The sequence below is a fragment of the Melopsittacus undulatus genome, chromosome 3 (assembly GCF_012275295.1).
Source record: "Melopsittacus undulatus isolate bMelUnd1 chromosome 3, bMelUnd1.mat.Z, whole genome shotgun sequence".
Lineage (NCBI taxonomy): Eukaryota > Metazoa > Chordata > Aves > Psittaciformes > Psittaculidae > Melopsittacus > Melopsittacus undulatus.
Window position 1 is genome coordinate 93,058,872 of NC_047529.1, and position 25,513 is coordinate 93,084,384.

Genomic DNA, 25,513 nt, shown 5'->3' on the forward strand with positions numbered 1-25,513 from the left:
ATCTTGTAGGTCATCTCTTCCATCTTTCTGCTAATGCCAAGTCCCTTTCCTAAAGATCATTTGATTAGGTTCTGCCCAGATTAAATTCTGTGCATAGCAAGCACTGTCCCAGGCCACATTTTCTTGAGGGTCTATTCTCCGTGACAGACTGTACTCCTCACTTAGTCCTGCCACCAAGATTCTTTAGATTCTGTATATGCAGTTTCTCAAAATCACTCACTTAAGGAGTCACAACCCAATCTTAGAAATGAACTAGTACATTACTTGAGTTTGGTCAAAGAGTCTGTTTCTCACTACACCTAGAAATCCAGCAAATTTCGAGACACTTTAAGACAGGTCCTTAAAGGAGGAAACTCTATTAAGGACCTAAGATGTTTGCTTACAGGAGCCATTCACTGCTGACATTGACAGCTGACACTAGCTGTTATAAAAATGGGACTGGGCATCAAGATTCAAGATTACAGAACTGCCAAACTCTCCAGAAACTATTTACACTATACTAGCAAAGTTCTTCTCGTTCTCATGACATATATTTTAACAAACACATTTTTATTAATATCTGGCAATTTGTATAAAAGAAAATACTACTCTGCCACCAGTTTTAGCTAAAGCTACTGACTCATATTTATGGATTGATTTCCAGAGAAGCTGAGCACATGCAGTTTTCCAGCAGATTTCAGGTAAGCAATAGGGTTTAATATTTCTCAAGCACAAATCGCTTACTAATAAGCTGTTGCCAAGGGAATCCTGCCTGAGCATTTGGACAAAGAAAGTATAGAATGCATCCTCTGTACAGTTACTCCATGGGAGAGGGTACAGCAAGATACATGAGAAAATTCCTGAACTAACCGGAATTTCAGAGAGCTTGAAGCTAGGCACATAAAACAAGCAGTCAACAAACTCTAGAGACAAAATTACGCAAAAATTTTCAATATGTGAAAAACATGACACATGACTGCAATTACTTTTTGTGCATTGTGCACTCTTAGCATGACTGCAAGTTTGGCAGAGGAGAGGTGGATGAGACAGGTGTGATGGCTCGTGTTCAGAACAGAGCAGCAGAGGCTGAACACAAAGAAGTTTGTCACTTTACTCTTAAACAATAGGAATACTGGAGCAATAGGAAGGCAGCGTTGTACAGACTGACTTATTAGCTGATTATAAAAAAGAAATAAATAATAAAATGACACTTTTGCTTTCATAAAAATACTGAAGAGCAACAGCTATGAGACAACAGCTTTCACATAGCAAAAGTAGATGGTTTTGTTATTTTACTGTAACTCACACTGGATAACAGTTGTGAATATATATAGAACTGCCACAGAAATTTCCAAGAAGCATTTACCCAGACAGATAACTTACACTTTTAAAGGCAGCAATTAATTTTTTTTCTAGGTTTTTTTTTCCTTGTAGTTGCTCTAATTCCCTAGAAAACTGTCTTTACAGCACATAACTTTACCTGGAAGGCTACTGAAAATAGCCCTTCTTCACATCAGCACGATATAACATTTTGCTTTGACTATACAAAAAAATAGTCTCATTTACAAATCACATGGACACGTGCTCTTAAACTTGCGTTGCATTATCAGTTATTTACTGTGCTCTCCATAACTTACCGAGATCCTGCAATCCTCCTCCATTTTTAATTCATTTGGGAGAAATGCACACACATAAAATTACAAGGCTGAAATAGCATCATCTTTTTATAATTATATAGAAGCAGTTGACTGTTGCCTTCTAGTATCAGTCCAAACCTCCTTAACACTATGAGAGACTATGGCACTTTCAAAAGGTTATTCTGTGTCTCCTTTGAACATACTTCTTTTAATATACAGTTAACTGTAAGAAAAGGCCTCTGTTACACTTTTGAACCTAAACATCAACATAAGTGGACTACAGAAAACAAGAAAAAGTTATTGATTCTTCTCCAGATTTTATATGTCTGAAATTCTTATAAGCCTCCAATATTGCCATAATTATGTTTATTTGTTTACTTAGGCTTAAGCTTGAACTTTCCAAACACAAAAATAATTGCTTTTTTTTTTGTGAATTGAATTTTCCCCTCACCTTTCTTATCTCATTCCAAAAAAGAGTACAGTAAGAAATGGAATTTCTCAAATTTGCAACAGCTGTAAGCCACTAAACTTGCAAGAGAACCTGACAGGCCCCATGAGAACTGAGGCAAAATGCATATGGAATAACAATTTTATGTTTGGCATTATATTTCTCCTTTCTGAGAAGCAATGGACTTAATAAATTTCCATATGTAAGTAATTCTTAATGACAGGAACTACTTTTAATCTGCCAGAAAAAAAAATTCTGCCAGTTACAAAATACATCTTAAGAAAAGAGATGATTACAGGTAGGTTATGCTCAGCCACCAGCTGCATTCATTTCCAGAGCCAGTTTTCTGAACTGGGATCAAATTCTGTTTGTCACAAAACCAAATCATAATTCAGGAACAGGACTTAACTCAGAGAAAATGCAAAGTGGTTTGAATTACACTGGCATTATTATTATCAGTTATTATAAATAATTATTATAAATATGCAGACTTCTTTTCATTAATAAAATCCTACTGAAAGCAATGGGATTCTATAGAGAACAGCATGTCTTGCATGGGTGGACTCCAAGACATTTGGCATTAAAAAGGATATCTTCAACAGATGGAACCTCGGAAACTGCCTTTAAAAAAATTGTTTGGAATTTGAGGCATCTCTCTTGAGGTCCCTTATAGCATGATTTCAAGAAAAAATGAGGGATATTTTCAGCACTTGGTGAAAAGTAACAGCTTCTTAGTAACCTCAGAATGATCAGATGATCAATATTTTGATGGTTGTAATCAAACTCAAAGGTTACAGTATTTCACTTTGACATACAATAAATTAATTCAAGCCCTTTTCTTTGCCAGCAAGACATAGCTTTATTATGAGAATGGGTATGCAGCTTCTTGACATTCTGGAAGACTCTTGTTTTCTTTTTTGTTCACATTTCCTACAGAGAAATCTCTTTTAATGAAAATATTTGACATTGCAAGCTCATGTGGAACAAGAAATTACAGTTTAGAGAAGATAGTAACATGCTATACAAAGATGTAAAGATTATTTCTTTCTGACTTAACTCTGGCAATACCTCAATCTCATTTAAGTTCTAGTTTAAGATTCATTATTTTTCCGGCAGTACACTACATTCTGGACAGTAGCCCAGCTATGGCTGAGTAATGCTTGGGAGCAATTTTTAAATGAAAATGAAATTGTAGTGTATTTGTAAAGACTTGTAAAATCAGGTCAATGCCGAAGAAACTGGTTTGCTTTGTTAGTAACTTTGATACAGAAAAATTACAGAGAAAGCCTCCTTTTTGCTGGCCTTGAGGGACCCCTATTACCTGCGACAGCCATTAATTTTAGGAGGTGTATTTTCAAGCTTGTTTAGGACAAGACCATGAAAATGGAAGCACTGCAGAACACCATAATACATGACTAGTATGAAATGAATTTGCATATCTGTAAGGCCACAAATTCTATTTATTTTCTAGGAAGTAACAGAATTACTCTGAAGCCTGCAGAACCTCTTTGGAATGTATTTGATGTGAAATGTTATATCCTTAAGTTTCTTCAATCCTACTGTAGATTGGATTCTTGAATATTATCTGCTTGATTTGTCTGTATTCCTCTGATGAATACTGTTTACACCAGTTATGCCACCCTTTGTGCAAGCAGCTGTATTCAGTTCTCCCCTTATCTGCCCTCTTTATACTCCTAGAAAGGCATTAGAAAAAAATCCTCAGGTCACAATGCAAATGCTAATTTTTGGGATGGGGAAGATGCTAGCCTAATAAGAAAAGTATTGAGAAGTTGTCTTAAAAAAATATTTGCCTGTGAATGCTCTGGCATTAGTCAATTCAAATGGCACACAGACACCTTTGGTAGATCTAGTGCTCTGACCCTGTTGCATGGCAGAACTGCAGATGGGTTTCTTACAGGCTGGCACCTTTGGCTCATGACTCAGAAAGAGCAATGAGATGGCAGGGTTAGGGCTTTCCCTTCCTTCAACCCTCTGCAACAGAAAAGCTTAAATTCACCAAATGCAACATATTTTCCACTTATATTGAAATCTTAACAGTTCTCAAATGAGTATGTTTACCGTCTACAAAGGCACCCTCCTGCATGATGAAGAAACTGATCCTAAGTGTAATTCTGCATTTCTGGCATGCAAAAACAGGACAGATTGTATAAGATTTCTATTTACTGGCTAAGGTGTGTGATTCCAATCCAGCAATCAGCTGTGACTAGAAAGTTAATCTCTCCTAATTTAGTTTAGAGGATATTAATTGAAACTTTCCCAGCCTGATCTCAAGTTCAGACCTTTAAAGCATATAGTTATTTGTTAAAGTCCCAGTGGTACTGTAACACATATTACAGCTGAACAACTTAATGTCACTTAAAAGCATAGAAAATTACTTTCTGATCTTTAACATATTAGGAAAGTATATTGAAGTACCCCTCTGAGAAAAGCAAGTAACAGTCTCAAGGAAAGGAAAAACACTGTAATAAGTGGTAAATCAAGCATTTCTCCTTCAGAGACTAATTTCCTCAATACGGAGTGGCTAATCACTCAGATGTGGTATGGATTACCCTTCCTCTGTAGCTTTCAATAACAATTTGCTGGACATCTTCAAATCTCTGTGTAATAAAGAAAGATTAACATTTTTCTCCTTCTATAAAATGAGGAAACTGTCACTGTTTTCAAACTCTACACTGAATGCACTTAGCTCTGCTGCAAGTCTGAGCTTGAAATTGTTTTGTTTAGCAATGTATTAGAAATTAAACTCTGTCCACTGCAGGAAGGAAGCATCTATTGGAACCATCCATCCCTGCAGTTTTCATCTCCCAAGGGCTGAGAATGAATCCATATTACAAGTGAAAACATATCTAAATTTCCAAAAAGATTTAAATAGAAACTTTCAAAGTTTGAGTTTTTAAACAGGTAAACTATCATGTACATGCTTAGTTATCTAAATAAGTGATCTGGTCTTCAGATGAGCTGTGTACTTATGGTCTAGATTAGAATGAACAGGAGGCTGTTCATAGACAAGCCATTTTCTTTAAAAATTACATCACTATTTGGTGTGGAGCAGCTCCTAATTTTGTTATAATTATTTTATAAGGCTTTTTGTAATACTTAACTGTTATGTCCAGATTTCCTAAGCACACATCAGTAATTACAATGTTTAATTTATGATTAAACCCCCAGGAAACAGACAAATAAACAACATATATTCTAATATAGTTAATATTAGGACCATACTAGTTTCCATAATAAATAATTTTCCTCACAATTAGTATCAGATATAAGATATCTAAACTAGGCACATTCTTGAGTCTGAATCTGAAAATACCTATTGCACAACCATCAGTAGTGTCCTCTGCTTTACTGAGACTTTGTTACTGCAAATAATTACACTTCCTGGAGCAAACAGATGTAAATGGCAAGGCAGGGTTTGATGACATTTGAGGCTTTTTTGGTTTTTTTCTCCTCAAATCAACTCCAAGTTTGACTTCAACAAACTTTTAATAAACTTTAAAAAATGTAACACCACATTCATTTCAACATCAGCAATTCTTGTACAGGAATTACATGACATATAATTATGTTTTTAACAGTGGGATGATTAAACAAGACAGACTGCAATGATGTCTTCATATAATACATAATTCCCGAGAGAAATAGGAAAGGTTTCTACACTGACCATAGTCTGTGTTTTCCGGCTCCCAACAATTTGATGGCCAAAAATAGGGTGTCTATAGACAAAACAAAAAAGTAGGGAACTCAAGTTAGACAATGCAAGTATTATACAGTCCTTGGATTGATACTGGTTTTCAGAGTCAATTTACATTTCTGGTAGATCTATTATATCGTTAACTTGGCAAATTTGAAATAGGCATCAAAACTGAAAATTACTTTTGTATGCTTGTTTATTGCACTACTGTCAGAATAACATTGAAAAAGAAGAACAAAGTGTTCTTTGTATTCTTAAAATTAAGGGAACAAAAGCCACAAGGTTAGGTAGCAAGCTTGTCTTTTTCATCTTCTCTAGCAAAACACCTCCTGCATGTCCTGAAGAATCAGTTCTAGAAAGTGAAAAGACAGAAGATACTTTGGAGTACATTCAGTTCTTAGTTTTGGAGAGTTTTCATTAGTATATATTAATAGTTAATATTCTTTCCTAGGAGCTATTTGTTTCTATTTGTTTTAGAAAAAGGCCACTAAATACAATCTCTTTTCACAAAGTTGTCAAAGTTCTTTGCAAGTGTTGAAGTTTTTTTTTTTCAATCATGATATAAAATGTGACATAAATGGAAAACAAATAAAGTTATTGATAACTAGTTGAACATTATGCTTATTAAAACCGTACTGTATTGTTAAAATAATTAGCTTCTATCAAATGAAGAATATAAGACCATACAGACATTTTTCACTCAACTTATTTTCTAAAATGGTAAGTTTTTAATAAAACCTAAAGGATTATAGTATTTTATACATAACACATTCATACATATTTATATATACACATGCATAGACAGATAATTATATCTTATTTGAGCAGTTGAATCAATCTCATTATATTCGTGGATCTGTCTGGGTGGTATTTCAAAACACAGGTGTTTCCCTTCGGAAAAATTTCTGCTTCACTCTGTTTCTTACTATTTTTTTCTCCAAGATCTCCCAGATGCAAAAATGGAAACCTCTCTTGCTGCCCACTTCCTTCAAACTCTTTTAATCTGGAAAGCAACAGGGGCAAAGGGTGATACATTCACACCTACTCAGGTTAAATGCATGCTGTGAAAAACCTCTCTCTTGTAACAATGACCCATCAACTTTACAGGAGCAATTTAGAACTTGCTATTTATGTAGCAACCGATGAGTTAAAGGGTAAAAGAAAGAAGCTAACTTTAAAGGATGTGTTCCTAATAAATTAATTTGTGCTCTGAAGCAGCAGTGATAAATCTCCTATGAAATACTCGTTTACAGTGCCACTGAAGTCAAAGTGACCAGTATAAGAACAAATAAAAAGGAGAAACCCCTAAAGATGCAGTGAGGGTTACTAAATACATATAAACCATATCCGCTCAGGCAGCTCCGGAGCCGAAAGTGGCTGGAGCTCAGATTTTATTTACAGGAAAGTTGCAGTTATGGTGGAGAAAGTCTGGAGAAAGGTACAGGGGAAGAACCATTTCAGAAGTAGAGAGATACATATTCTTTCAATTGTGAGTAGACTTGCTGCAAATTCCATATTCAACCTCCTCATACACACTTAGACAAATTACATATATACACTTGACAAATTACATATACCTCCATCCCAGCAAAGATTAAAAAATAAATTCTGTCTTCTGATTCTAAGCAAATTCCACAACTGCTTTGGGCATTAATTTCACAGAAACTATGAGGAAATACTATATATTCACAACTATATGTTTATGATGCAAGAATAAGTCTGCTGTATCATACATAAATGAAAAGTTACTCCCAGCCAGCAAGAATACCGGAGGAAATAGTCCCGAGAGGCAATCAAAGACATTATAACAATCAAGGATAAATCTGATATTACTGGTTTCAGTATTTAGATAAAATAACATTAAACTTTTTATTGGGACTTACACATCAGTGGCAAAGGGAGTGTGGGCACTAAACAAAATATGGGAAAGCGAACAGGATCTTAATGTTGTGAAATGTCACTTTAGCTCTCTAGGGGACAACGTGGCCAAGGCTTTTCTGAATGATGAAAAGGTGTGTTCCAGTGGCAAGAACTGCTTCTAACAGAGGGACTCAGATCAGACCAGTGCTGAGAAGTATGAAAATGCACCAAGGACACCTTTTCATTTTTTAAGCTGAGCAACACTTTTGAGGGAACAGATAAAATAGATTTTGTTCCTTTACAGAATACATAACCAAGACCTTGCAGCTGTGAGTACTCGGAGTGAAAGCAACTGCAGGATGAAACTGGTATTCTGCAAAGAAGAGCACAGCAGCATAAGGGCAAGCAGGCTCCGAGAAAAGGCAGGCAAGGTCTCTCAGGAAAGTACACCAAGAGAAAAAGAAATGGCAGATGGCAGGTATTGAAAGAGACTGCACTAAATGTCCAAGTACCTTTAGAGACAAAGTGCAGAGACAGGCCAGTGTAATAGCCTACTGGTAATCTCCAGTCAACTCAACATGTAAAAAAGATCATGCCAAAAGCACAAATTAATGCCCATGGTACTAAGAAGGAGTCTAAGCCTACCTGCACCAGGGAGATAAAAACAGAAAAGTTAAAACAGAACATAAGTTTTAATTAGCAAAACAGATGATAAGTTAAAAGGCTTCAATAATGTGTTATAAGGGAAGTCAAAAAAGAAATCCCAGCAAAATACAAACATTACAATATCAGAATGGGGTTCAAATGACAGGTGGTACAGATAAGTACAGAAGATTATTAAATGCCTTCCTTGTTTGAGTCCCCAGAAGGAGGGAGACTGCCCAAATAAAAGTCCTTCTGCCCAAGGAATAATGCACAGGCCTGAGCTCTCCTTGCTGATTCTCTGAACTGGGCAGGCAAAAGCTGCACTTGAACTACAAGCCGAGACCCTGCCTGCATGGTGCTCGGATGCGTTTAATAGGACCTACTGAGAAATACAGTTCATCAGCTCAAGCACTGCATGTGGCCGGAACTGGCCACCAGCCAGCTGGCTCCCGGTGGAACGAAGTTCAGGCCTGCCTGCAATCAGCTCTGCAAACATGCCCAAAATTAATTTGGACATGAAGGTAAGACTACAGAGCAAAGTACAGGACAGAAAATAGGAAGAGAAACATTTATATGAGGTCAGACAGTTCAGGTCAGAGGCTTGCTGAAATTCGGCACAGAATGCTTAAGGAATTACTGTGTTTTCACATGGATAAACTGTGTTTATTTGTAGAAAACTAAAAAACCTCACTAAACTAAGGAACAACTTCTGGTCTCTCAGCACTGTAAGTTATATGCATATAAGTTATATATATGCAAATATCATGATGCAACTTTACTCTAGTACTTCTTTTTCTCCTCTCTCTGTAGTATCTCGTATCCAGCTGTCAAAAGGTATCAAAAGTACTGGATTGTCTGCATGATGTTTAAAGGGGTGCAAGTTACCTGAAAAGCAAGCTACACGTGTAAAAATATTAATTCCAGGAACCTTTGAAATACATCAGTCATTAAAAAAAATAATCTCATAAGGCCTAGAAGACTACAGCAAGGGAAGGTCTACCATTTTCAGAAAAGAGAAAAAGACAAAATTTTCTGTATTCTAATCTTTCTAGATGTCTAGATTGAACAATTGTAATAAACTATTTCTGAGTCCTTAAAAGCTAAAGGTTACTAAAATTTTGATTTTTCAAAAACATATTAGGTCATTGACAGTGTAAAGTCCCGGCCAGATGAGAAATAAACAGTAGATGCTATTTATTTTGACCAAGGCAAAGTCCTACAGTATTTTCTGATGAGTAGGTAAGGAACCAGTAAGTAAAGAACCAGTAAATAAAGCATCAGGGACTGTAGTGATAGGACAAGGGGCAATGGTTTTAAGTTTAAACAGGGGAAGTTCAGGTTAGATATAAGGAAGAAGTTCTTTACTGTGAGGGTAGTGAGGCACTGGAATGGGTTACTCAAAGAAGTGTAACTGCTCCATCCCTGGTGGTGTTCAAGCCAGGTTGACAAAGCCTTGGGCAACATGGTCTAGCGTGACGTGTCCCTGTCCATGGCAGAGGGGGTTGGAACTAGATGATCTTAAGGTGCTTTCCAACTCCAACCATTCTATGATTCTATAATTATGGTATCACTGTAAGCTATGTGCTCAAAAGCAGCTACAGGTGCTGATAAAGTTGTATTCAAAGAGTAAACTGTTATTCATTTTCAAAGCAGGAAATGGCATTGGTGGGTGTAGAGACAAGGACAATTCTAAAACCAGGCACAAAAAAAATAGTGGTATGGGATAGAAGAAAAACTTAAGCAAAAAAACAAATTAAAAAAAAAAACAAACCAGAAAAAAATCTTTAAAAAATCCTAGACACTGAAAATGGAAAATGATTAAAGTTTTTTTTGCAATGCTGTGATTGTATGAAAAAAAATCAACAATATACTTGTGTGTGGTTAAAATGACTCATGCTTTCCCAAAGGTTTGTTCCACATTTTCTTGTTTAATTGTTTGGCATTAACAGTCAAAGTTCTGGTCTTAATCTACCTCACCATGTCCCATATACACTGGCTAAACTGGAAAACTCTTTAACAAAATACAGCAACAAAAGTAAATCTCAAGTAATGTTACTCATGGCAGAAAAAGAAACCCAGGAAGAAACCTTGTCACAAGGTTCCCACAACAGTACAATTCCATTATGAGAAAGATATGTTAAATTTTGGGGGAAAGGTGTTATCAAGGTCCCCCACTCAGGCATCTCTCAAGTGCATTGGACAGTCCTTTGCCTGTCTTCATTCTGCTGGGGCTTGCTCTGAGTACATCCCCACTGCTCTTAGCTGCAACCCTCCTCAGCCCCAACACCTCATGGGCTCTTACTTGTGCAGAGATTTTTTGTCCCAGCCTCTGCACTAAGCAAGTGAACACTGAGCTTGCACAAGGTTTCAGACATAAACCCCTGGAAACTTTGACTCCAAACCCCTGATTTTCCTACAACTGTAGTCTTTACTTCATCCCTCAAATAGTTCTATCACATAACACGTGACTATATATGTGCTGAGTTTACATCTTTCCACTTCTGCTTTAAAAGTCTCCACACAATTTTACAGTCTAGACATTTAACAGCCTTTTAGAAGAACTTGCTAGAGAGGTTATCTATGTGAAGACTGGGGGAAGATTTGCCTCATTCAAAAAGAAAACGTTAGGAAGTTAAGAGTCCAATAATAAGATCCCTGTTAGCACAGAATGAGGTCAGGAATAAGAACAGGAGGTGTGTGCAAAGAAGAAAGCTGCCAGCTCTCATCTGATCTATTAAAACCTTCCACAGCAATGCAAGGAGGCTCTGTCCACTTAAATCACCTTCTCTATACCTGGACTATGAAAAAAAAAGCTTGGCTTAACTATTTGTTACAACTTGCATATCCCAAGTATACTGTAGAAGAATCCTAACATCCCTTGCAATATCCCATATTCCTACAGCACAAATATTATACATTCTGTGCGCTTTGTTTCATAATATGGAAATCATACTAAGTGGAGGCTTTCCCCAGGAGAGTTAGGGATGTGGTATAACCTGTTGTACCTCTACACTACCATTTTCAAAGAGAAGATTATGAAATATCAAGGTTTGGGTTTTTTTGTGAAACATAGAAAACCTGAAGGAAATCTTGTACTTAATAATTTTACTTTTCCTCAGAAGGAAATGTGAAGCAGTTTGTCATGAGCAAGTATTAAACAGGGAACATTTGTCATTTTGCCATGACATCCCACTTATAGCCGGCAGGAAGGTGGGTGGTAGAATGGTTTGGGCAAAGTCAAGTACTGTTTATCAGCCCAGGCAGAAATAATGCTGCCAGTTTTTATCAGTACACTTTGAAGGCACTTTGTTTAATTGTATCTATAATTTAAATAAGTACAAGTCAGCAGCTGGAGAAATAATGCTTACCTAGCACTGTACATGCGACTGCAGAGCCATTCAAGCATTCAGAAAAAAAACAGGCTGTTACAAGGACCTTTATGCTATTGATGGAAAAAATGGTTTTGCACACAAACACATACTGGATCTCTCACATTACAGACTAATATAATTAGGTAAATCTAGCCACAGAAATCCATAATCCTCCTATTAATAAAGTCATATGAAACAAAATCCCGTAATATAGTACATATTCTGCACTAAACAAATTGGCAGCAGCAGCTGCTATGCATTGTGGGTAATCCTGTGATAAAACAAATAGATCTGCTTTGGCCCTACCATAAAAATTAATCAATAATAATATCTGAGCTAATGAAAGAGCCACTTATAAAAATCAGTGTTACCCATCAGCTGTTATAAAACATGACTAATTTCAATGCTTTAAACTGTATTATTAAGGACGGAAATCATTAAGCATCTTTCAGCTATCCCTTGTTGATAGTAATAAGAAAAGAATTGTTGTTTCTGAAGCTTTTCCAATCTGCAAAATCTTTTAAAATCTAATTACTGGGATGAAGGAGGAATATTCAAATCACTCATAAACCTTCCCTTGCATATTACTGCTATTTTTTTCACAGGCACCAGGGAGCCTTTAAAAACAGCAGAAACCAAGTCTTTACTAAAAAAAAAGTAATGCCTTGCATGATGCATGGCAGAATTCATGCGCATTCAGTTTTACATTCACTGCAGTTGGCTCAAATGATTTCCTGGTAAAAGAAAAGGGTAAGATCACTGGTCCAGCACTGTCAAGCCCTTGGAGGAAGGATGACAGCAAGTAGTGCTCCACAATTACCTCGGAATTCTTAACAAAAAATATAAAAAGTAGATGAATTTTGAAACAATAAGGATTTTGGCTCAGTGGCTCCTCTTTTCTAACCTGGAAAGGGGATGAGCACAGAAAGCAATGAGGGAGAAAGCATCCCTGAGTGAGGAGTTTAAAAAGGAAAAAGGACATGGATAGGGTAGTCAGCACATGGATTTGAAATTAGTTTTGCCTCTTTGAAACATAAACAGATCCTTTTATGATGAGCCTGAGCTAAAGAGACAATGAATTAGTCCTTGCACCTACAATTGCCAAAGAAAACCTGCCAAACGTTGCATAAGATACCTGCTTTTCCTTTATTTCTAAAATCTGGCTCCCAATAAATTCCTTTCCTCAAGGCACAGTAGATTATCCAGAAAGGCTGTGGAGAGTGGTTAGAGAGCTGCGATGTTCAGCCACAGCCTCAGAATTCAGAATGGCAGGAGGCTGGGCCAGGACTGAGCCAAGATGTACCTAGCCAAGTAAAGCTGACTCAGAGAGATGTGGGAAGTAATGTAATTTCACCTGAGACACAAGTATGCACAACACTTCATGATCTACACTCTTCTGCAGCAAAGATATGCCAAGATCTTTACAGTGATTGCTGCATATTTTTGTTCCCAGTGTAAGCACAGGTAAACACGGCTGGAGCAGTTAAATGTGTCAAGAAAGTGATAGAGCAGAAGACACCACAGGAGAAATCTTCATCTTGCTGAGATCCCTGAGTTTTGTTGCTATCTTCACCAGATTCATACCTTCACAAAAAAATGTTCCCATTTTCACGTTTTCCCTGAAGTGTTTATACCTTCCATCTTAAAAGTTACAGAAAAACAGCAGGACCTAAACTTCATCTCTGAAAATCACAAATTAATCTCATAGAAAAATAGGAGTGTCATTATCATTAGCCTCAAGGATCCTAGGAGCTTCCTTAAAGACAAAAGATATTAGGAAACATTATTTTTTTCACTATGAACATTGAGATACTTAGAATGCATGTGCAACTTGAAGAAAAAACAAGCATATCTTTCCCTGGGAGACTATTATAGAAGTTTACAAGCTAAAAGGGCCAGTCAGAAATTTCTTACCAGGACAGACATACTATCATTGATGTGGACTCAGATGAAAGGTCATAATGAGTAATCTCTGGCCCCAGGAAGATCTGATTTCTAAAGCAAGTTGCTCTCAGGTAGAGGAGGGTGGTTAGCAGCTATTCAGCTTCTTTGGTCCATGGCTTAAATTAACAAAAACCCACAATGCAGCTGTTCAAGAGGGTTCAGAAAGTATCACTGCCCCTGAATTTTCTGATTTGCCTTGTTGAGACTACTAAGAAATTTCCTCTGTAAGGCAATTAATATTTAACCCATCCCCTTTGAATTAAATTGTTATCACAGAAACTAACCTAGCTGCAGCTAAGTAGGTCAAAGAATGATCTGGATTTTTTGTATTATTATTTTTAAGGAGCTACTATTTTAAAAAGCCAATATAACTATGGCTTTACAGCCCTTCTGACGGCAAGCGAAAAAACTGAAAAAGTATAACTTTTCCTGTAAAAGGGTATTTGCATAAATGAAGCACAATCTCCATTGCTTTTAGCTATTTGTATACAACAGAAGGTTGTTTAAAACAATCTGGAATTAATTCTACTGTCATGAGGGAATGTGTCACCCTTTAGAAAACAAAAATGAAGTGCATGGAGAACATTATTGTAGATAGGCTAGTTTTTGTACCTAGATCTTTGTACTGAAGAGAGATTACTCTGCAGGGAAGGCTTCTGAACTTTTCAGTGCTGGCAGGTGCACAACTTTCTCTTTTATTAAAATATCCAGAAATTTGAGAATCCTGTCCAATACTCAGGGTGTCCTATTTCCAAAGCACCCAAACAACTACTCTAGTTCAAAATTCATGCATTTGCAGTCAAACTTTCCTCCTCATTGAGTATGCTGTCTTCATCTTCCCATTTAGGAGCTTCAGCAATAGATTTTATATTAGCCTTATTTTTGGTGGGGAATGTGAAATTATAACTTTTGCTGTTCCAAATCCAGTTAACAGTATGACACCACTGTGATTTTTTTTTCTCATGTTATACATTAACAGCTAAAATTGTAACATAGGAATAACAATACAAAAGGTACCATAGAGCAGCAAACAAACAAAATACTGCAGATATATACTGAGTAACACTTGAGGAAATTACCGTATTCTTATGCAGATGTCAAATAAGTGCCAAATCTTTAACTTATGTAAATCAAGTAATATACTTCTAATAATTAACCCTCACTGAAACTTCATGTCTAAATGTGCAGGCTGCAGACATCTCAGGAAAGCCCACAGCAGGGTAGCTGCAGTACTCTTAGTTGTTCACAGTGCAGCTAATTCTAATCTATAATATCCTTCAGTCAAATTGTCATGCTAGCAGATGTGCTCATTTCACATGTTTAAGATAGAAGCAGGCCAGAATCTGTTCAGAATTCAATGACCAGCACTCCTATAAATAAGTCCCATTCTCTACAAAATGAAGTCCTCAGATATTTTCTCCTTCTGGCCTCTACTTATGCAGAGAAAACCAAGAACTGGAGCCTCAACCATTCTATGAATTCATTACACTTTTCACTTACCTCATCACATCAGTGCCTTTCCCTCAGTAGTAAGTCCCTTCACCTATGTGCCATCCCTCTCTTCTTTATACTGAACATTGATGGGATTGAAGCATCATGAGAAGGAAATATTTTCCTTCAAATTCTCTCTCCAGGATCAAACATAAGTGTGAATCTGGGCGAGGAGGCTTGGAGTGACTGTTCTTTGTGTTCCTTATATACACATGTAACTTATGGTCTCACGGAAGGACAGGGTTTTCTTATTGTCTGACCCACAGGATCTACATATGAAAGTATGATAATACTGTATGCACATATGAAAATATCATTCTCTTTCTTGACAGACTGTGCTATTCACAATTAATTATATTCACTCTAAGATTTTGTTTTAGACCAAATGTTATGAACCTTTCTTATATGCGTCTATAGAACTCAAGCCAAAATACTGATGAAAGTATTGCACAGCAATTAATGTAATACAATGGTTGAGACTATGATTGGTCTCCAATATATTGTTTTTTTCCTTTTAAATACCACAGTCTCAGTTATTTTTGTTCTTGATAGCTTCTTATTGAGTAATGTTTAAGACAAAGTGTACACTTAAATATCTTGAAGACAATGGATTTTGTTCTACCAGATAATTTCCTGTTAGTATTTAACACAAAACTAACAGGGCAGGATCACTATAGTATTCATATCATCAGTTTCATAATGATAATCATCATCTCATTTCAAAACAACAAATCTCTAAGGAAGATCTTGGAGCAGCTGTTGGTGCTACCTACCAGGAAGACCACCTAATAGGAAGAGCAGTACAAAATGCATCTACCATTGCCAGTGGTGATATATGGCAAGCAAAGTTAATTTCTTCTGTAGAATGCATAATCAGATGCTGTGCAAGCATATTTGCTTCAAGCCAAAGGTGGTATTTCTCTGCAAATTTCTAGACTGCTATTCATTACTAGAAAAGCAACACTCCTGGTCCCCAAGCCCTTAGTTTGAAATCTAGTATGATAAAATACAACTATGTAGGTACCTGAGTAATGTGTGTAGGTATATATAGATATACATGTATGTCTTTTCAACTTGTTCTGAAGCATCTGCGTGGTTTTTTTTTGCATGCAGTGAGACTGAGAGATCAATGTAGAAATGTGTTTGCAATTGTTTGAAGAATACACAGTACTTCAATACTACTTTGTTTGAATTGCCACTATTTACTAGCTTACACAAAAGACAAAGTACGTTAAAACTTGCTACGAACCTTTGTATAAAGCCTTTAATATGAGCCTTCATTTGCATAAATTAAGAAAGCATTGAAAACACTTACCTGGAATCGATAAAAGGTGCCATCATCTTTTAGTGTTAGAACATGGTCTGAGATTGGAAAGAAATAACCATGTGCTGCCATCAGTGTTCCCAAATGTAGAGCTTCCACTGTTTGAAGAACAAGAGAAAGATAATTAAAAAAAAACAACAAACCAAACCAAGCTCCTTCTTTTCATCAGTTTAGTTTTCTTGTTCAGATTCATCTTATCACTGCAGATAACCACTTGACCCTCAGTCAAGGTCCTGACATCATGAAAGTGCTGTCCTTTTCTATGTAATATAAAGATGCAACTAAAAAACGCCCTTTACTCCCCTTCACAAATGGCTATTAGATGTCTCATGTGTAGCTGTAGATTCACTACTTATCAGCATTAGCAGGTAGCAACAGCAATGTTCACTCACTTCTTCTGAAGCTGAAAACAGCTATCATTTTCACCCTGATGGTGCAGCCTGTTTTTCTTCCTCAGAACATTTTACATAATGTTCAAAGATTGCATAATGTTAAAGGAGTTGATCACAATAACATGATATCTTCCTCATTAGCTTTACCAGAACTGCAGTAAAGGACAGAGATTTCCGTAAAAGTTTCTCATTACTGGGAAAATAACAAAGGATCACAGAATGGCTGAGTTTGGACGTCATCTGAGCCAATCCCCATGCTTAAGCAGGTATACCTAGAACCAGGAACATATATAGACATCTTTTAACTTTCTCCTCTCTGGGCAAACTGTGCCAATTCTTAGTTACCCACACAGTAAAAAAGTGTTTCCTGATATTCAGAGAGATCCTACAGTGTTTCAGTTTGTGCCCATTGACTCTGGTCCTAGTCAGGGAGCCTAGTCACATCCTCTTTACACTATCCACCACGTATCTATACACACAGATGAGCTTCCCCCTAAGCCTTCTCTTCTCCAGAGTGAACAGCATCTTTTCTCTTAGGAAAGGTGCTCCAGACCCTTAACTGACTTCATGACTCTCTGTTGAACTCTTTCCAGTGCACGCACGTGTCTCTTATAGTGAGGAGTCTAGAACTAGATACATAGAGAATGAATTCAATAAAGTTTAATGAACAAAACCGTAATACATACGAATCAGGTTTATATGTGCTTTTGTATTTTAAGTGAATCACTGTCCAGTATCAGTCCTCAAAGTCCTTCACTCAGTACTGTCGTTATTTAGCTGACAAGAATACAATGTTGCAAGAAGAGAAGAGCAGTAGAGTCATGCTCTTGCTGCAATATTTAAGCCCTACTATCTCTTTATCATATTTCTTTACCAACCATGTAACAACTCAAGTATGTATCTCTGAAAAAGCTGCACAGCAGTTTCTGCTGTAACATTAAAAATTTCCTAGCATAACCTGCTATTAGTCCACATTCACTGACACTTCCTAATTTTCAAATATGAGCCCTGGAAAGAATCACAAGGGCTTCTGAGTTTCAAAGCTACTACTTATGGGAGGTGGTGCTGGAAAGGACAACACTGCTGCAGGGTGACATCAGCAGTGAGAAAAGGAAATACCAACAAAAAGGCTATATTAGACACAAATGGAGTAATGGGAAGGTGGGAAAGGTGAGGAAGAAAAAGACTAAGAGAAGAAAGACAGAAACAGGAAGATCTGCCAAAGAAATTAGTGATATTTGATCTAAATATGAATTCACCATGAAACCAGAAAGTATGCAGGACCAGTAAGGATGAATGTGTGCACTATGAAAAATATATTACAGAACCATGACATTAACAGGCTCTCATTCAGCCTCTAGAAAAAGCTTATTTGCTCTTATTGCCAGTAATTTGGGTTTCACCAATGAAAACAGATGCTGTATCACAGATCTGTCTTGTCCTGCCTGTTTAAAACATCACTGCAGCATCTGACCAGCAGTTGCAGCATCACGCAGAAAGAAATATGAGTCCAGAGATGTGTGTCCTTGCTAATAGACACAGAAAGAGGAATTCGCTTATGCTTCACCCACTATTACTTTGAATATGAGAAGGAAACACAGGCTTATTTACTTACTCATACTTCATGAGCATTTCAGAAAATTCCTTCTTTTGCCCTTTTGCTCACCTGAGACATCCACTGGTATAGGAGATACAGGAGGTAGAGTGGGACATTTTTTAAGTTAACCCAAAGTCAGCAACATGTGAAAGGAATGAGGAAGGAGATCTAGACAGTACTTAACTGAGAACACATAAGCCTACTAAAGTGATCTCTGTGTTCAGGAAACTGGCTCCTGTCATTCCAGCAGAACATTTTTCTAAGAAAATCCAACTCATCTTCTCCAGCAGCAGCTCTCTGGCCTGCTGTAAAATACCACACTCTTGTTAACAAGCCTTCTCCCAGTTGTAAGTCTACAAGTAATCTCCTGATAGAGCAAGGTGTTTCTTTGTTCCTTGTGCTTGAGATGTCTGCAAATCCCCATTTGAACTTCATCGTAATTAATGTTTGTGTTGTTGTTACCCATGTATTTCAAGCCCCTAAATTCTATTATTCATTGGATCAGAAATTTTGAGTATACTTTCTGTAGTGAATTGATTGCCAAGATTCTGTTCATTTCGGGTTGATTTTTCTACCTTTTAATTTTATTAAGCTTTTCTTTGTTCTTCACACTGACACATAATGCCAATTGCCAATTCCAAAAACTTCGCTTTTTTTTTTTTTCTGCAGGTACTATACATCTGTGTGAAATGAGACATAAATAAAGGAAAAAAATGTGCTGTCATTTTTTAGAGAAAGGATTTCTCAAATAAGGGCGACAGGACGTGCCAGGGAGCTCTGACGCAGTTGAGTGTGTTTTCTCTTCATACTTAGCAGAAACTAAACAGGCTCCAGATTTGTTTCATGTTCTTCCTGGACTCTGGACTGTAATATTTTTCAAGAGCACAAGGAGCTCACTTTATTCTTCTTTACCCAGCAATTTTTAGACTACATCTGAACTAATACGGGAATAATGTGTCAATTCCGATGTAAGAAAGACATCAACAAATTTGAGTGAGTCCAGTGGAGGTTCACCAAGATGGTTGGGGCTGGAAAATGTGACAGAGAGGCTGGGGGGGCTGGGCATCTTTTTGTTGCCTAAAAGGAGATTACTAAATGAGGGAATGAGGGAGCCAAGATCTTCATGTTCTTATGGAGTTTCATAGCAATTGAGAGAAAAAAAAACAACTAACCAAACAAAAAAAAAAAAAACAAACCCCAATGGTAATAAACTAAACTAGGGGTAGTTCTGACTTCTGCCAAATAGCAGAAGAGGTTTCCCAGAGAAGGTATACAATCTGCATCCTTTGGAGGGTTTCAAGATGTGAATGGGTAAAATCATGTAACCACACAGTTAGCAGCAAGGCATTGGACTGGATTCAGAGAATGGATAGGTTGGAAGGGACATTAAAACTCATCTTGTTCCATCCCCAAGCCACAGTCAGAGACACCTTCCACTAGCTTGGGTTGCTCAAAGCCCATCCAAACTGACCTTGAATATTTCAAGGGATTTGGATTCCACAACTTCTCTGGGCAGCTTGTTTCAATGCCTCAGCATTCTCACACTACAGAACTTTTCCCATACATCTAATATAAATCTCTTTCCCTTTTAAACCATTTTCCCTTGTCCTATCACTATATGCCCTTCTAAGAAGCCCCTCTCCAGTTTTCTTAAGTCCTCTGGAGGTCCCTTTTAACCTGAATTGTATTACAAATCTAGGTGGGTTAACCAGAGGTGGAACAAGGAGCAGAAACAAAGTATGGCAACAATTGAATTAGAAATTATTTGGAAGCTCCTGCCAGAGCAGCCTATAATCCTGGCAAGCTTGGTTACAGTAAGAGCAAGAGCTCGTATTTCTCTCACTGACCACTGAGTCATACATGCAAGTATAGAGTCAATGCTAGTTCTCTATGCAAAAAATCTGAAAGACTGACCTGGCCTTCTCCAGAAGCCAACTAAGGTTAAGATCTAAACCATTCCCAATTAAAAGCCTATATCTCTTCTTCAGTTATGTATGGACACAAAAGTGGGTTTAACTTTCACTTCTGGCAAACTCATTCAGCTGGGATAAATCTACGTTAGCTCAATGATGAGGTATCTCTCTGTCCTTTTAGCCATCAAGAGTTAATAGGACATATAAGCTTGTCACATCTTCTCTTTTTTCCATCAGCTAACAGACAATTACTTTTAATTTTTTTTTGGCTATCAATCCAGTAATGTATTTCAGCATTGCATAAATACAAATGCACAAATATACTCTTTTAATATCAAGATCCCCTGTTGCTCACACCTGGGAATGTGAGCTTTATTTAAAGAAAAAGACCACTCACAACAAAGGTGTTCACTTGGAAGTCTAATATTTTCTTCACTGTTATCACCTGACAATGGGGCAATTGCATAACCAAAGCATTAACATTAACCTATAAATGAAATACAGCTCGAACAGGTGAACAACATCCACAAAATTGTAACTTGAATAATGTCCACAAAATTGTAAACCTGCCTCACAGCAGACTGACATGGGACTAATGCTGCTGCTCTCTGTGCAGCAGCAGTCAGACTTCTGCAGAGAAAGAAAACTCAGATCTCAAGAGGTTTCTAATCTCCAGGCAAGAAGTTGTCCAGTGTACTACAAACACAAAAAGGGCAACACTTTGATATACACCTCAATTTGCTAAAATCAGACTGAAAAATAAATACTCTAGGAAGCCAATGAAGTAGAACAGAAGGATTTAGGAAACAAAGCCATAAGCCTGAAAAGAAAAATGTAGCCAGCAGCAGACTATTCCTACATGTCTAGGCATTCCTAAATGCCTAGAAGTTCATTTCAGAGAGCTTCTGCATCTCTCAGCTATTCCTGCATATGCAGTTAGGGGATTTTCATGTAAAGAAACACATTTCATACAGAAGAATGGCAAATAGAGATTATGAACATCAAAGACTTCTATGAAATGCATCAGTTAAGAGGAAAAAATAAGCCTGAAAAAATGCTTTTAAGGTTTATTAAAGGTTCTCAGGTAGAAATAATAATGTTTATATGCAGTTAGATGTCATGGTTTAAGCACAGCTAGCAACTAAGAATTGGAAAAAAATATAAGGTAAAACACATGTGTTGAGATAAGAACAGTTTAATAATTGAAATAAAGTAAAATAATAATAAAAAGAAATCAAAGATAACAACAATAATAAAAGGAAAAGGTGAGAGAGGGATAAAACCCAAGAAAGACAAATGATGCTCATCACCCACTGACCCATGCCCAGCCTGTCCCCAGGAAGTGTATAAACTGGGCATGACATTCTGTGGTGGAATATCCCTTTGGCGAGGTCAGGTCAGCTGACCTGTTTCTGCTACCTCCCAGCTTCTTGTTCCCTTCCTCACTGGCAGAGCATGAGGGACTAAAAAGTCCTTGACTTAGAGTAAGCACTACTTAGCAACAATTAAACCATCAGTGTGTTATCAGCATTGTTCTCTGACTAAAGCAAAAACACAGCACTGTACCAGCTACTAGGAAGAAAATCTACTTTATCCCATCTGAAACCAGGACATCATAATACAAATTAAAAAAAAAATATGGAGGAACATACACTAAAAGCAAGAATATATTCTTTTGGATTGCAAGTGTACACAGATGCACACAGAAAATGTGGTATCTACACAGCTATTATTACCCAATCTTCAGCCATTGTGTGTAAGAATATGCAAGGTAGCCTCACCAAGAAGGCATAATTCAAATAGCAGTCAACTTCTACACAATGAATAAAAACTGCAGCCAGATACGTCACACAAAAATTCCAAGGGCAACAAAGTTCATGGAGCTGTAACTGATAGAACAGAGTAGACTAGTAGACTTCAGCTTCCTCTGTTCTTGACTGCTCATTTTTCCTAGCATTGATACTGCTGAAAAATGGAATGTCATGTTCCAGAAACAAATTTACCCAAACCACTGTTTCAATTTTTCATATCTAGAGGACAGTATTGCAAGTTATTACAGCTAATGGCAAAGAAACACCTCTTCTAAAGACAGAAATAAGTCTTTATGAGCCTCTTATATTTCAACAGAATAAAAAATATTTTTATATAAACTCAAAATATTGCTGTGGGTGTAGTATTTTAATGTGTGTGCTATTGCTGGGCTAAAACCTCAGAAAAAGCTTGACATTCCATGGGGTTCAGTTTGCTGTTGAACTTTATTTAGCTGAGTGGGTGAAGCAAACCACACATGTACATAGATTGATTAGCAATCATTTTTGTGAGAAGTAATATTGCCCAGACATCTGCTGTGCCATTTCAAGGAGAGTGATCTTGATGGATTAAATGCCAGTCACTTTTAATATACTTTTCTTATACAAGAAAGACATTTTCAATGCTTTGGGACAATGCAAACCTGATGAAATTTAACAATGAAAAATATACCCTGGTTGTTGAGTTTTCATATTATTTTCCTTTTAAACATAATGCAGTTTTCTCCTTACTGCTATAACTATTATATGGAGTGATGATAGTTCATTTATTTTAAATTGCAGGGTATGGTAATATCAGTGGAATAAGTTGTTTCTTGTAATAACATCCACAGGAGGGAATTAAAAAGGATGGATGTTCTTTGTTTTTCTTCAGAACAAACATGTTTCTATCTGCCTTAAAGAGTATATTTTCAGTGATTAGTGTTGATTTGACTTTTCCTTATGCATTTCAGGGCTTCAGGTGATGTGGTCTCTATGTTTACTCTGAAGTCTATAAAACACTTTATAGTATCTCACCATCATAGTTACAGTCTCACAACATCTGAAGTGGCTTTCCACAAAAGTGGGCGCTTCCCAATTCTGCTCCACTTTAAAATGGCATTTTTCAGCGTCTATGTTCTTTTGTGCAGCAAAGTCCTGGAGAAAGATTTCCTAAAAGGAATGTGGCTTGGAGCATTCTGTGTCCTTAAGATTGCTATATGATGTAAGTGACAGTGAAAAACCCAAACTTGCAAGTTTGTCATATACTTTTCGACACAAAAATGTTGAACAAATGAAAACTTCCCTTTCCATCAAACAATAAGGTGTTTGTTATTCTGCATTATTTGTCTAATCTAAAATCCATCACGGTACTGAAGTGCATTGCTAAGCCACATGACTGACTGGAAAAAGAATTAATGAGTCAGAACTTCACAAGCACACATTCATTTTAAGTGTCAAATGCCAAGAGAGTATCACTTACTCTCACCTCACTCCTGCTGTTATTTCATTGCCAGTGTGAACACAAGCTGCAACGGATTAACTTTAACTTAAAGTAATAAAATACAACCTGCTTCTCATGCTCACATAAAGTGTAGGAGACTCTCTCTCTCTGGTCCTGACTGTTGTATTTAAAGATGGGAAAATAAAACAGATAGAAAATTCTTGAACACCCACATCACTGTAAGCCTCCCTCATCTGTCCCACCTGAAGGACTGAATTTGCAAAGGGAGCAGCACTCAGAGTCATTTGAGGGAGGGCAAAAGAGTCACTGACAGAAGAAGCACTATTTACCCAAACCCAGTTAAAATTAGATTCATGCTTGATTCCAAGATGCCCATCACAAACCAAGCTATCTTTCACTACCACAGCTTACTTAAGTAGGTAGGATTTTGTTTGTGCTGTGTGCTGGACAGTGGCTGCTGATGCCATCAACAGGCCAAAGGCATCAGCAGGAACATCACTCAGCAGGTAAAGAGGAAAATCTATCAGAGATATGTCATAAATCCTCATCTGCCCAAGGAACTGTAGTGTCCACTCTTACAGTCTACAGCCTGAGCTGATCTGTAATACTGGGTGTCACTTATACAGATATCCCAAGTGTAGAGACAATGATGTATATCTGAAACATTGACTTCTTTGTTCACAAAAACTTCCAGCAAACTAGGCAGACATTATCAGCCTTGCCTTACGTGCTCACAGGATGTGAGTGAATTGGAACTCACCTAATTGACATAACTCTAGAAAGACCCACACAAGATCAACAGAAATCACATTACTGTGAAAGAATGAATGAAAGGGGAAGCTGACCTACAGTTTCCTGGAATTAAAAAAAAAAATCAACAAAGCAAAAGACCTTTTTCACTCACAGGAGAAATAAAGGAAAGAGAAAAAAAAAAGAAAGAAAAAGGAAAAGAAGAAAGAAAACAGTTATCAAATGGGAGAAAAAAAGGAGTTAGTCCTTGAAAGAGAAGTGCATCTCACTGTTAGCAATATACAAACCCTCCTCTTGAAAACATTTAGTGTTCTCTGATAAATTCCTTATATGATTCTTTCCCAATGGATTTCAGGTGATTCACACACTAACTGTTGCTACCTCCTACTAAAGCTCAGCTTTCATTCTTTTAACAAAATTGTATCTTGAAAAGGCAGACCCCTGAGACCTCAAAATGTAATGACTTGAGGTGAGCACCATAGCTTTTGTTTTGACAAAGATCCCCATCTGAAATATTTGCTGAGTGTGTTTGTTTAGCATATTGGAAATGTGCAGATACACAGGGTGGAAGAAATCCATTGAAGCTGCAAGTGTTGGGTAGGCTTTACAAGGGAAACCAGAATACGGCACAATTTGATCACTAGGAAACCAGTTCATTCAGCACACGGTGATGAAAAGTTGCTTGAAAGTGTTTAAAATTGCCTTTAGTTTCCTTGTCATCTTTCTCCTCAATTTGTTAAAGTACCTACCAATATCACACCAGCAATCAGACCCTGCAGTGGTGTAATTTAGCTCTGTACCCACCAACCTGACCCAACATTTATGAAACATTTCTTCTAATTTCACAATTACTACTTTTGAATTTTTCCATTTTCAATTTTGCAGAAATCACAGACATTTTGCTATTTTATTACTGACATCTCTAGTACCTTTAAATTGAAATGATAGAAGGATGAAATCCAGACTTCTTTGAAGTGTGGGTTTCCTGCAACTTTTTAGTTTGAGCTTTGATTCCCATGTTTCTTCAGGGCAAAATACAGAAAATCAAAACCTGTGTGCCTTGTTTTCCCTAACGACAGTCTGAACTTATCCTCATGATATTTCCTAACACTTCACTGATTTCCCCCTTCTAGTATGAAATTCTGTGCTTGTGTATAAAGTCGTATGTGCACCCTTTGGAGGAAATCTCCTAAAT

At 37.0% G+C, this 25,513-nt stretch overlaps 1 protein-coding gene across 4 annotated transcripts in view; it reads right to left on the reverse strand.

The window, feature by feature from the left end:
• RGS7 (regulator of G protein signaling 7) overlaps positions 1-25,513 on the reverse strand; it is a 246,072-nt gene that overhangs the window by 65,640 nt on the left and 154,919 nt on the right. For 3 of the 4 annotated variants that reach the window (XM_005146007.4, XM_031046228.1, XM_031046229.2), the window contains 2 exons: positions 16,406-16,512; positions 5,750-5,801 (listed from right to left, as the gene is read on the reverse strand). The exons of the other annotated variant lie outside the window; for it this stretch is intronic. In XM_005146007.4, the coding sequence (XP_005146064.1) occupies positions 5,750-5,801; positions 16,406-16,512 (159 nt within the window). The remainder of the gene's footprint in view (positions 1-5,749; positions 5,802-16,405; positions 16,513-25,513) is intronic. 4 annotated transcript variants of the gene reach the window in all.